General features: G+C 40.2%; 1 protein-coding gene across 1 annotated transcript; it reads left to right on the forward strand.

The window, feature by feature from the left end:
* The first annotated feature begins 10,112 nt into the window (after positions 1-10,112).
* Positions 10,113-14,031, forward strand: LOC147312787 (cysteine-rich venom protein-like). Its single transcript, XM_086263846.1, has 7 exons — positions 10,113-10,191; positions 10,406-10,497; positions 10,662-10,752; positions 11,329-11,471; positions 11,565-11,659; positions 12,039-12,121; positions 13,904-14,031. The coding sequence occupies exons 1-7, from the start codon at positions 10,113-10,115 to the stop codon at positions 14,029-14,031; spliced, it is 711 nt and encodes a 236-aa protein (XP_086119972.1).
* The last annotated feature ends 386 nt before the right edge of the window (positions 14,032-14,417 follow it).

Consider the following 14,417-nt stretch of genomic DNA (forward strand, 5'->3'; position numbering starts at 1 on the left):
TCTTACAATGAAAGCTCCAAAAGTTGTGCTGGAAGATGATTTTCATTTACTACAGCAGCATGTCTTTGTCATGTAGAAAATACGGTTGAGACTGCATTACCTTTTTATATTAAAATATCTGAAGGATTAAATGTGGAGTCTACACTGATTTTTGCTGTTTTCACTGGTCTGGTCTACTTAATATAAAACTGATGTTAAATGAGTTGACAGGTGAGACGTTAATTTGTTATAGCAACATTAAGTTAAACGCAAGTAACTTAAATGTCTGTGAAGGTTCTCACAGAGCTCATTGTGAAACCTGGACCCACCCTATCGTGTGATTTCCTGAGGTCAGATGGCCCAGGGTGTGAGTGGGCGTTAAGGCGTCTGGGAAGGGATCTCAAAACTGGATTATAGATGGCAGACAGATACAAACACACCCTATCACACGATAGGGTGTGTTTGTATCTGTCTGCCTGTCTGATCCTCTACCTAATGTGATTAGGTAGAGGATCATCAAGGGGTCCTTTGTCCCTCTTTGGGGAGATACTCCCACTGGGTTTAAATCTGGGACTCTCCACCATTTGACCTTTAAAACTGAAGAAGCTTCTCGGATGAGAGGTGAAACATCTTCAAGCAACTTAAAGAAGTCCAGACGCTTTTCTTTCAAAACTCCTTAGACTAAGTAACTTAAATACACTCCTCGACTGATCTGAAAACGTGAACATCAAGTCAGTTAAACTTCAGGAAATCACTCAGTCTAGTAAGGAAATATAAAACAATGTGAATTTGTTTCACCTGCGTGGATGTGAATGAAAGTGACAACAAGTGCACTGTAGAGGCAAACCGTGAAATGGACACAGTGGACCTGCATGTTTATTACACACTTTGCCATGCTATCCGGTTGACCTGGTGCTAGGAATGGTCAGCAATCTGTCAGCAGGGAAATGGAGTAAAGTGACTGCTAAACCATTTCTGCTTTGGGAAGTTTTCTTTCTTGTTGCCTCTGTGAGAAAGAAATACTTTAACTTCATTTAAATGTAATGTTTGGAGATTTTGTAATTAAAAAAAAAACAATACACAAACAAAACAGGGAGATGCAAATAAATGACACAGAAACCATTTAAACAGTAGAAAATCTGACCATGTAGAGCATGTTTTGTAGTGAATGGTCTTTACAGCTAGTTTTTATTCATAAGTCTGAATACAGGAACACATTTTGTGCTCCACTGAAATGTTATGAAACAAGTGTTTACACTGCAAGGGAGTAGATTTATTTTTCCTCAACAGAAATAAACCTGTTTTTTCAAGTAAGATAAGATTACTTTTGTGGAAAGAAATGCAGAAAGTAGAGGAAATAAAAGAGAAAGACTCCCCCTAAATGGTTGTGAATTGAATCATGATGACTGGATATACCACAGATGTAATTTGCCATACTTTGACCAACACCCTGTGTTTGATATATCATTAGCTTGCAGTATTGTTATTACAATTTCTTCATATTTTATTGTATGAATTGTGTGTTTTTGCTTCAAAGGAGAAGTTTGCGGATCTGACCAGTTCTCCATAAGCTGACAAGGATATAGAGAGGAGAAATATTATCAATGCTCTTAATCGCATTTGAATTTTGTAATACCATTTATAGTCATGTTAAAAAGGTCTTTACGGGATTTCATGCAGTTCTGTGGAAAACTAAATAGATACCATGATTCAGTATTTTACAGCAGTAAATTGGAGCAATAGTTTCCTGTATGACTTTATCAGTTACATCATTGCAGAGGAATTTTGGCCTTTGATAATGTTGATAATTATGATTTGCTTCATTGACATTTGGAGACATTGATTTATGCATAGCTCTCTTTAGGTCCCACCACAGCATTTGGACTTTGACTAAACCATCACATCACATTGATTGTTTTCTTGTCCAGCTGTTCTGTTGTAGATTTGCTGCTGTGATTGAGATCACTGTCCTGTCACATGTCCCCAATTTTTTCAGAGCTCTTTCCAAAGTCAGTAAGGTTTCGATAAAAGTCAAACAATTTGGCGTCTAAGGTTTAAAATTATGGTGAAAGGGTTTTTATTTGTGACTCACAGACGTGAAGTGATTGACTGTTTTGAAAAAGGTGATATGAGTGTCTTTTGCGCGGATGAGATTGCGCTATGAAAAAAGTCTTTTTCAAAGCATCGAAACATATGGAGAAAAATTCTAACACAGAGCTGCATGTTTCAGACTAGACAAACTGCCAAAACCTCTGCTTTTACATGGATGGTCACATTTGTTAAAGTTCAGTTAGAATTCATTTGATTAGCAGCACCTGGCTAATTATCCTTTTATTTCCCGTGGAAGCAGTAAGGATGCACTTAAAGAGGACTTTAATGCAATCTTCTGTTTGATATTCAAAATTACAGCAAAAGGAAACTATGCATAGAAAAAGAAAATAAACACAGGGGTGCAGTGAAAACACACACATGCGATCCACAGACATGGTAAATGGCCTGTATTTGTATAGCGCTTTACTTAGTCCCTAAGGACCCCAAAGAGCTTTACACTACATTCAGTCATCCACCCATTCACACACTGGTGATGGCAGCCACATTGTAGCCACAGCCACCCTGACAGAGGCGAGGCTGCCGGACACTGGCGCTACCGGGCCCTCTGACCACCACCAGTAGGCAACCAGGTGAAGTGTCTTGCCCAAGGACACAACAACCGAGACTGCCGGAGCCGGGGCTTGAACCAGCAACTTTCTGATTACAAGACAAACTGCCAACTCTTGCGCCACGATCGCCCCACATGACCAAGGACTTGTCCCATGTGCGAATCGAAGCAGGTGTGGTTATTCTCTCATTAGTCCTTGAATTTGTCTGTTTGTTTCACTCATGTCTAAGTGGTCCTGCCTGTATAAATCACACATGTGGGGGTCTTGGAGGGTGACAGGTAACCGCGATGATGTACAGCTCTACCCTGCTGTGCGCTCTGGAGTATTCGTGTAATAATTTCAAATATGCGATTGACATGAGTTAATAACGTTTCCTCTGAAAAACCTGCTTATTACAGCTTTAACAGAGCTTGCAATAAGCATAAACAAAAGAGTTTTGCAGACAACAATGTGTTATTTAAACATTAAAGATTAAATGGCCATTCTTCTGCTCTGCTCTCCAAAGAGATGGAACAAGGCTGGGGCCAGTGCTGAGAAATAGGACGATACTTGATCCATTAGTCACAGGCCAGCCAGTAAGTTCCTGTTTCTTTGACTGTTTTAATGTAGTAACTAGGAATCAGTCATTTTTTTAAGTAGTCGAAGGGCACATACAGAAAATCACAGAAGCATGCAAATAGCAGCACATTATAAAATCCTTATAGTTGGACAAATAAAAAAAAAAATTAACCTTGTTTCTTGTGACATTTTGTTGGCCTAAGTTTTAGTGTTATTTCATTTAGTCTTTTTTTCTGTACTGTAATCATGTTTCATTTATTTGACCGTTTTCTGAAGGGGCGTGTCGTCGTCATCAATTTCTTAGATTTCACAAGGCAAGACAGCAAATTTCCTTTGGGTTCTTAATGTGAGCACTCATTCATTTTGGGATTTAAAAAGTGTCACCACACTGATTAAACTATCTCACTCCTCCTCTTAGCCAGCGGCTGTGGGGAAAATCTGTACATGTCCAGCTTTCAGAACACCTGGAGCAACGTAATCCAGACTTAGAACGACGAGGTGAAGGACTTCAGCTATGGAGTGGGATCTATCAATGGAGGAGTGATGGGACACTAAACACAGGTTCTTCTCCACCTTCTTCTTTGGGCTGCTCCCTTTAGGAATCGCCACAGTAGATCATCTGCCTCCATCTCGTCCTATCAATTCCATCCTCTTCTGTCACACCAACCCTTCTTCCTTCTTCACTACACCCATGAACTTTCTCTGAGGTCTTCCTCTTTTCTTCCTGTCAGGCAGCTCCATCTTCAAAACCCTTTGTCAAGTATATCCTGCATCCTTCCCCTGCACATGTCCAAGTCATCTCAGTCTCACCTCTCTAACTTTATCTCTAAAACCCTGAAACAGACATATCCCCCTGATGCATTGATTTCTAATCATGTCCATCCTGGTCACTCCAAATGAAAATCTTAACACCTCCTGTCTTTTTGTCCAAGCCACCATCACTAAACCATACATCGTATCAGGTCTCACTACCAACTTGTAAAATTTCTTTTTTAGTCTTGCTACTATCCTCCACAGGTACTGTTTTATATAAATATAGAGACATATAGTATATATAGTATAACTCAGGCACCCTTACTTGAGGTAATGCCACTGGATATATGTGTCCTTCCACAGGTGGTTTGGCACAAGTCCAATCAGATCAGCTGTGCTATGGCCTGCTGTCCCAACTCCAAATACAAGTACTTCTATGTCTGCCAATGCTGCCCACCATGAGTATAAAGCTTCCTGTAGTGATGATGTTTCTTAAAATTTTATTCACTTCAAATGATTGTTGAAGAGTAATTTGCAGTAAATGGATCCAAATGCTTTGGAGCATCATGCAATACAAAATGAATTTGGAAGCAAAAGTAAAATATAATTTCCTTTATTTTACCCTGAATGCATTCATTTTCTCTTTCGTTATTATCTTTGTATTGTGAAACCTGTTCAGCTACTCTACTGAGTGCTTTCTTATACACACAATAATGAAATTATCATTAGAAGCAAAGGTGATGGGTGAAATGCGAGCAACTTGCATCTACTTCAAACACGGCTTGAGGAAAATAGTGACAACTTTGGGCTGATATCAAGTGTTTGCTGTAATGTTTAGTATTTGATGGTCTGACCTACAAGGTCCCTAGAAGAAGGGACCTTCCTGCGGTGACTGCCCCAACGGCTGTAAAAACAAACTATGCAGTAAGTAGCATCCAATCAGAATATAATTTGTACAATTTATTCATGATCACAGATTAGCTCTACTTTGAGCAGTTGCTAAACAATGACAAAATAAATATTCTTAAATGGTGAGGAAGGTTACAAAATATATTATATGGTTTATGCTACTGTTTAATGCTTCTGTATCAGTCTGATGAGTACATTGACTGTTGCGAAGTGAAGCAACAGTGGCGCTACAATCACCCAACTGTGACTTTGTGGTTTCCCGCTTCTTGCGAGTGCACCAATCAGATCATCTAAATGCCAAATATCTGCTGATTGGTCAGCTTCAATAAAGATATGCTTATTAAAAACTTGCATTTGTGTTGTGTCTCTTAGCTTGGTCACCTAAAATTGCTACATACAAAAAAAGTCAACTTGTTATGCTTTTATAGAGTAAATTGTCTATTTGATGTGTTCAGTAATTAGCAGAGATTGAAGAGGAAATTTACTTTGGTCTATGCTCCTACTTTTCTGCATCTGAGGCTGAGAGTGCTTCTCCTCAGGGGTCAACCCCACATGTCCCAGCTACACAGCGGGTTCCTGGTTCACATAAGGTTGTGTCTGTGTGAGGCAGGCTCATGCAGTCTACCAATGAGGAGCACAGATAGAGCTACAGACTCATATGGTTGGAATTCATCCCAACTGGATCCTTTTTTTCTTGCCTTGAGTTTCCACTTTTCACTAAGTGGCGGGTGTTTTCGTTTCAGCCCATCAAACTTTCCATTCCAACTTAAACATTAGATTTCCTATTGCCCGCATTGTCGCACGGACTGCCATTGTGTGAAAATTAGTTCCCTTTCCATACGATAACAAACTTGTTTTATTGAAAATAAACACTTGGACCACATTTCTGTAACCTTGAGCGCATGCCAAAAAAAGCCTCTATGCTCATCCCCAACCTTATAAACAGTACATTGCACAATGACTGAAACTAGCACCACTGAATGAATAATGGGCCTGAAGGTCAGTTCATTGATCATTAATAATGATCAATGAACTGCAGGGCTGGGGAAACCTGCAGTCAGCTAAGACTGAAGAAGTCACTTGGATGAGTGACGAAACACTTCTCCCACTGAAAATGTCACGTCCAGATGAACAAAATCAACCTTTTGGGAATGATTTGAACTATGGTTTAACATCTCCACTTGTATCCTCCAGCCGCCCTACTGCTACTGAAAAAACACCAGTTACTCACCTGCTTGCCCTGCCTCTCCACTGTTACTCTACATTAGACCAACATTTTTGCAGAGCTCTTTTCAAAGTCACTAAGGTTTTGATAGAAATCAATTTGATGTCTAAGTCTTAAAAAGTAGGTGAAAGAGTTTCCATTTGTGAATCACAGAGCTGAAGTGATTGACTGATTTGGCATATTTTGAAAACGGTGATCTGAGCATCTTTTGCACAGGTGAGTTTGCGTTATGAGAACAGCCTTTACTGTTTCAAGAACTGCATTGAGAGTGGTGAGAATGATGTTCCTTGTCATGGTCCTGGGTCATGGGACACAGTGTTTTGAGTTTCACTGTATTTTATTATTCATTCATGTTCTAGTTTCATTTTAGCTTATTTAGTTAATATTTATTATGCCTAGGTTGCTGTTATTGTTCATTGTTTAGTAGATTCCCCTTGTGTCTTCACCCTTGTGTTTTGGTCTCCCTTGCCCTTTATGTTGTCATGTCTGCATCTCGTCATGTTTACTGTTTATTTTGAAAGTCTTGCTTCCATGTTCATTGTGTTTTGGCTCACTTCCCCTGTGGCGTCATAATGTTCATTCTAGTCAGCTGTTTCCTCATATGTCTCCACTTCCCCTGATCACCTCATGTGTGTATTTAAGTCTTTTGTCTCTTACTGTTCATTGTCAGGTTGTCTGCCTATATTTCCCCATGTTAGTCATAGTCAAAGTCATAGTCAAAGTTATAGTCTTGTCTTACTTGTCGGGTTTAGTTTTTCTTTATTCATGAGGTTCATGTTTGTGTAGTCCTCCTCTTGATTTTGGTTTTGATTCTTGTCACAGCCCAAATAAAGGTTCGCTTCTTGTTTAACTTCAGTTCAGTTCTCCCGTGTCTGCTTTTTGGGTCCGTACCTTAAACTCAGCGGTTGCCCAGCCGTGACAGTTCCTGATTGGAGAAAAACAATAGAGAAAAAATATAAACTGACAAAACCTCTGCTTTTATATGGTTGGTCACGTTTGTTAAAGTTGACTTAGACTGTATTTGATTAGCAGCACCTAGCTAATTATCCTCTTACTTCTAGTGGAAGCAGTAAGTATGCACTTAATGAGGAGTTTAATATGATCTTCGATACCCATCATCCAGATGGATGGCAAAACAACTAGTAGCTCAGTGTTCCAACATTTGGTAGAAGTAACTGTTTTCATAGCTTGAGATCAATGAGGTACCACACAAATGTTACCGCAAGGGGGAGTCAGGACGACAGGTCATGGGCAGATATGATCACCCCCACCCAACATTGGGTAACACGGCCCAAGTACGATGGAAGAAACAACATTAAGTGGGAGAGTAACTAACCTAAAAGATAGGATCATGGCGAAGGTTTCAATCTGGACCCTCCGCAACCGGCTACCAATATTACGTGAAGTACCCTCTGAAGGTCTACTAGAAGATGTGAATACAGCACTAAGGACAAACCCTACTGCACAGAAACTAGTCAGCTGATCTACACCACAGTAACAGTGATCTGTGAGATGCTTGGCTACAAGATGAACAGCCACAAGGAGCAGTACCCTCCATGGAGAAGGAGACTAGAGGCCAAGATCAAGGTAGCACAGAGGGAAGTTAACCAACTATCACAGTTGCAGAAAGGTGCAATGAAGAAGGTGCCTTGGTACCCGAGGCCTTGGAAACTGCCAAACAAAGACTCACACCCAGGCGCTTGAAGAGGTATACCAGAGAGATAGAGCCCAGAAGAACAAACCAGCTCTACCCCACAGAACCATCTAAGGTGTACTCCCAGTAGCAGGAGAACAATATGAGAACAGCCTCACCAATGTTGGAGATGGAGCAAAACTGAAATAGCATATAGGAGAAGGACACAATCCATAATCGCGATGCTCAGTGGCTAGTGGATGTAAGAGCAGAACACAGGAATCTCCCTAACAGGGTCCAGTAACCATCACATTGACAAACATCCCAGGAAAGGTCTCCGGTATGAAGAGTTGGACAGCACCAGGTCCCGCCATGATTCATGCCTACTGGTTGAAGAAGCTGACCGCACTCCTTGAGTGTATGGCAGAATGGCTAACTGAAGGTTGGACTGTCCAGATCCCTAAGGATCCCCAGAAGAGACCCTCACCATCTAACGACTGGCCAATAACCTGCCTCAGTACCACATGGAAGCTCCTGCAACATGTAGAAGATGGTAAAACAGGCAAATGCTGAGAAATGGGCCAATACCTGCTCCATGAGTCACAGTCCTGCCAGTAACGGAACGATCAGCAGTAAGTTCCTGTTTCTTTGACTGCTTTAATCCAGTAACCACAAGGAATGAGTCATTTTGAATCAGTAGTACAACCATGCATGGAAAAAACACAGAAGCATGCAAATAGCAGCACATAATGAATCCTTACATGTTGGACAGAAAAAAAAAATCCTTATTTCTCGTTTTGTTGGTCTAGGTTTAACTGGTATTTTATGTTTGTCTTTTTTCTGTACCGATGTAATCATGTTTCCTTTATTGTTTTATGAAGGGGCCCTTCGTCGTCATCACTTTCCTAGATTTCACGAGGCAAGACAGCAAATTTCCTTCGAGTTCTTAATGTGAGCACTCACACTTGACTTCACGAAGACGATGAAGATGAATTTTCTTTGATGAGTGATCTCGAACTGAGCATTCATTTGTTTTGGGATTTAAAAAGTGTCACCACACTGATTAAACTATCGTACAGGTCCAGCTTTCAGAACACCTGGAGCAACGTAATCCAGACTTAGAACGACGAGGTGAAGGACTTCAGCTATGGAGTGGGATCTATCAATGGAGGAGTGGTGGGACACTAAACACAGGTTCTTCTCCACCTTCTTCTCTGGGCTGCTCCCTTTAGGAGTCGCCACAGTAGATCATCTGCCTCCATCTCGTCCTATCAATTCCATCCTCTTCTGTCACACCAACCCTTCTTCCTTCTTCACTACACCCATGAACCTTCTCTGAGGTCTTCCTCTTTTCCTCCTGTCAGGCAGCTCCAGCTTCAAAACCCTTTGTCCAGTATACCTTGTATCCTTCCCCTGCACATGTCCAACTTTATCTCTAAACCCCTTGTTTTTTTGGATAAAAAAATATTTTTATGCTTTTGTTTTATGCTTCTTTATCACAGTAACTGTCCCAAACTGAAGCAACAGTGGAGCTCCAACTACCCAACTGTGACTTTGTGGTTTCCCACTTCTTGCAAGTGCGCCAATCAGATTATCTAAATCCCACAAACGTGCTGACTGGTCAGCTTCAACAAACATATGCTTATTAAAAACATGCATTCGTGTTGTGTCTTCCCAGCTTTGTTCCCTTAAACCGCCATATGAAAAATGTAAAATTTTTATGCTCTAGGAGAGTAAATTGTTTGCTTGATGTGTAATTAGCAGAGATTAAAGAAGAAACTTACTTTGGTGGTCAACTCTGAGGACAAGCACTGCTGTTAGCCCAAGGGCCGTTAGCATTTAACTTTATAGCAGGGTTAAACTTGCAGAGAGTAAGAGGAGCAGACCCAATAGGGTGCATTTCTTAAGAGTGATCACAAAAAGAATTCAATAAGAAAAATTCATAGTTTGACCAGTACTAGTATTTCTAATTAGCCTTCTATATTTAAAAAAAAAACTTGTTTAAAATAATAACTGGCTGAATAAACCATAAATTACGATATCAAATAAGTTTTTATAAAATCTCCGCTAACACACTCACAATGAGTTAATGATTAAATATATAAATAAATGTGCATTTAAACACTTTGCTAATCACTTTCTTTATAAATAATGAACATGAACACATTATTTATGAGCTCATTAATGAAAAAGAAACATGTATTTCCCTCGCCACATATTATGTACTAAGGATGAGTAATGCTTTACCAATGATGGATTAAGCATTTACTAATGCCTTATTATTGCTTAATGTCATTGTTGTGACGTGTTACTGGTTCACACATGTCTGAGTGGTACTGGCTCTATAAATGAGACCTGCGGGCTCTTGCAGTCATTGACAGTCTTAGATTAAACAATGACGTTTTACACTTTTCTTCTGCTGTGCGCTCTGGGCCTCACTGCAGTCCTTCAGGTGCCTGGCACCTTGGGGGTAAGTAAAGTCATATATCCTCTTTAAAGTTGTTTTCATTTGGTTATTTCTTCGTTTTTGAGCAATAATTTTTTTACCATTATTTTTTCTCTCATCTCTGAAAATCACATCTGAAGCAGGGTGAGTGTGGCAGTTATTCATACATAAATCTTGACTGATATGAACTATATTTAATCTCTCATTCAAGGTGTTAATTTGCTTTTAATGCTTTCATTTAGTGACCACTACAACTGAGAAGAATGAGATTGTGAACAAGCACAATACTCTGAGGGGGAATGTTCAGCCTACTGCGAGCAACATGTTGAAGATGGTAAAACTCAGAAGTTATAATGTTAATGCTTTGCACAACTAACATTATACTGTTGTGTCATGTTCAGCTTAATAATGAAAGCACACAGCACTTTTTTGTGTACACATTTGTTTTTATCTACATGTTCTGATTTAACGGGCCGTCTTGTCCTCTGCTCCCTGCAGAACTGGAACAATGAGGCTGAAGCCACTGCTCAGAGATGGGCTAACACCTGCTCCATGAAGCATAGTCCTGCCAACGACAGAGTGATCAGCAGTAAGTTCCTCATTACTCCTCGCGCCTTACAAAAAAACACCACAAAAGCACAGAAAAAAAAGCACTTTTGTGTTTGTTTTTTACATGTTTAACTGTTTTGTTTTTTTACTTTTAAGTTTATAAAGTGATGTGGAAGTACATTTTAGATATATTTATGGCAGCGCGGTTTAATTAACTCAGTTGTATTTGTGTTTGCTTTTGTCCCGAAGGTAAGAAATGTCAGATTGAGAGTGGCACGGCAGTGCAATACGGAAAAACAGGGAAAGATGCATATAACAGCACATTATGAATCACTATCTTAACAGTTTGGTTTGTTAACATTTTGTAATTCTTTTCTGTTTGTTTCTCTAAGTTTTAGAAAGTGTTATTTTTCTGAACTGCCATCATCATCTTTCATTTATTGGGCAATATTTTGCAAAGATGCTTTTCTCAAGTCCTTTGATTTCACAAGATGATGATGATGATGATGATGATGATGAATTTTCTTTGATGAGTGATCTCGAACTGAGCATTCATTTGTTTTGGGATTTAAAAAGTCTCACCAACCTGATTAAACTATCTCACTCCTCCTCTTAGCCAGCGGCTGTGGGGAAAATCTGTACATGTCCAGCTTTCAGAACACCTGGAGCAACGCAATCCAGTCCTGGTATGACGAGGTGAAGGACTTCAGCTATGGCGTGGGATCTATCAATGGAGGAGTGGTGGGACACTACACACAGGTACAGTGATACATATACATGCACTTAACTAAAAGTGATTCTTAAGCCCAAACCCTGGCTTTAAAAACATTTGTATTTTGTCTCTCTGTGCAGGTTGTTTGGTACAGGTCTAATCAGATCGGCTGTGCTATGGCCTACTGTCCCAACTCTGCTTACAAGTACTTCTACGTCTGCCATTACTGCCCACCGTACGTATATAGCATCTTACCATAATGATGTGTTGTATAAAATGGCATATTTTAATCTTTTGAACGTCCTCTTTTGTCTGCAACCTGTATCAGTATTATTTGTACATTTTAGACCCTCATAAGCTAAGTCATTAGTGATTCTAATATACAATGATGAAATGATCACTAGGAGCAGTGATTGAATTGCAATTCCTTCAAGAAGAATATGTGGATTTTGTCATTCATTTAATGCACAGAAATTTGCATATAATTTGTCATTAAATTGTATTTCAGAGTTGCTTTGAGTTCTCATAGGATAACTGTGACATGTTTGGGATGACATCCAGCGTTAGTGTTTGCTGTGATTTTTAATATTTGATGGTCTGGCCTACAATTACAGTGGAAACTACCAGTTAACCCAACCCTACAAGAAAGGACCCTCCTGCGGTGACTGTCCCAACGCCTGTGAAAACAACCTGTGCAGTAAGTAGAAATATCCTATAGGAATATAATAGTTGTAAACAAGGTGAGATATACATGTTTTTGTTTTGCAGACCTTTAGGGACATTTCAATGTAAGCCTTTGATAAAGTAATATATTGTGTAAAGATGAAGTTACATTGGTTCTGTGTGCACCACATACAATAAGATAAGATAAGATAACCTTTATTAGTCCCACACGTGGGAAATTTGTTTTGTCACAGCAGGAAGTGGACAGTGCAAAAGTTATGAGGCAAAAATTAGAATACAATAAGAATAAATACAGTACACAACTGTACAGAATAGAATAAAATACTATATACAGTAGAATAAAATAAAATAAATATACAATAAGATAAAAATAGAATACAAATACAAATACTATATACAACTGAGTAAAAATACAACGATGACAGAAAGGATTATTGCACTTAGTATTATTGCATATGTATGGATGTGTGTGCTTGATCAGTTAAAGTCTTTATTATGGAGTCTGACAGCAGTGGGGAGGAAAGACCTGCGAAATCTCTCCGTCCCACACCGTGGGTGCCGCAGTCTCCCACTGAAGGAGCTGCTCAGTGCTGTCACAGTCTGCTGCATGGGGTGGGAGATGTTGTCCATCAGGGATGACAGCTTAGCCGCCGTTCTCCTGTCACTCACCACCTCCACTGGGTCCAGAGGGCATCCTAGAACAGAGCTGGCCCTTCGGATCACCCTGTTCAGTCTCTTCCTGTCCCCAGCAGAGATGCTGCCGCCCCAGCAGACCACACCATAAAAGATAGCAGAAGCCACAACAGAGTCATAGAAGGTCTTCAGGAGTGGGCCCTCCACTCCAAACGACCTGAGTCTCCGCAGCAGGTACAGCCTGCTCTGCCCTTTCCTGTAGAGGGCGTCTGAGTTATGAGTCCAGTCCAGTCTATTGTTCAGATGAACACCAAGGTACCTGTAGCTGTCCACAGCCTCAATGTCCATACCTTGGATGTTCAGTGGTTGCAGTGGAGAATGCTTGTGCCTGCGGAAGTCTACCACCAGTTCCTTGGTTTTACTGGCGTTGATCTGGAGGTAGTTCTGCTGGCACCAGTCCACAAAGTCTTGGGTCAGACCTCTGTACTCCTTGTCGTCCCCATCAGTGATGAGGCCGACTATTGCAGAGTCATCAGAGAACTTCTGCAGGAAGCACTGGGTGGAATTGTGGGAGAAGTCTGCAGTGTAGATGGTGAAGAGGAACGGAGCCAGAACCGTTCCCTGTGGGGCCCCCGTACTGCAGACGACCCTGTCCAATAAAGTTGCACGCAACAACAGTCAGCTTAAGGCACTTTATATTGTAGGTTAAAGACACTACAATAATACAGTGGGGATTATATGCATAAATTTTGTTACAGCACTTTCAGAATGGCATCCACTTTAATTAAATGTATTAACCAATGTTATCAATAAATGATCAGACAGAAGAGGGTTTTCAGGGATTAGTGTTAAATGTTCAGCTCTTATGCTTTTTATGTGAGAACAAGATCCAGAGTGTGATTAAAGTAATCTTTTACATTCTGAGAAAAGCAAATTGAGTCTAATATTGGAGTGAATGTAGTGTTGGAGCTGTCATTTTCGGGTATCTAAATGGATGTTAAAATCATCCACAACAATTATTTTATCTGAACTAAGCACCAAATTTAATGGATCATCTTATAGCTAAATTTATTTTAGCTGATAAACAAAGCTAACCTAAAACTGTTGTCTCCTCACCAACTTAATGCTTATTATGTTCTTTATGCTTTTCTCTCTCTCGCAGCCAACCCCTGTCCCTTCTCTGATAAGTACAGTAACTGTCCCCAGCTGAAGCAGCAGTGGGGCTGCAACAACCCAACTGTTGCCTCTTGGTGCCCCGCCTCCTGTAAATGCACCAATCAGATTATCTAAATGCCCCATGTCCAAATGTGTACTGATTGGTCAGCTTCAATAAAGATATGCATAACAAAAACCTGCGTTTGTGATGTGCATTCAGAATCAGAAATCAGAAAGGGTTTTATTGCCAAATGTTGAGCAGGTTTACAACATTAGGAAATTGCTGCGGTGCTTCAGTGCAAACATACTGTCATAAATTCCAGTTCTTCTTACCTATCTAACCACCATATGCTGTTAGTGAGTAAATGGTCTGTTTGACTGGGTCAGTAATTAGCAGAGATTAAAAAGGAAATTTACTTTGGCACACTATTTCTGAGGAAAAACACTGCCGGCAGGAGCAGATGCCCTTTGACTTTACGTGAGGTGTAAACTCACAGAGAGGAAGAGGAGCAGGGTGGATT

This window comes from Aulonocara sp. 'chitande type north' Nkhata Bay, linkage group LG15 (genome assembly GCF_057382095.1).
Source record: "Aulonocara sp. 'chitande type north' Nkhata Bay isolate Kocher_YH1m ecotype deep benthic linkage group LG15, A_spYH_male_GT1.1, whole genome shotgun sequence".
Taxonomy (NCBI): Eukaryota; Metazoa; Chordata; class Actinopteri; order Cichliformes; family Cichlidae; genus Aulonocara; species Aulonocara sp. 'chitande type north' Nkhata Bay.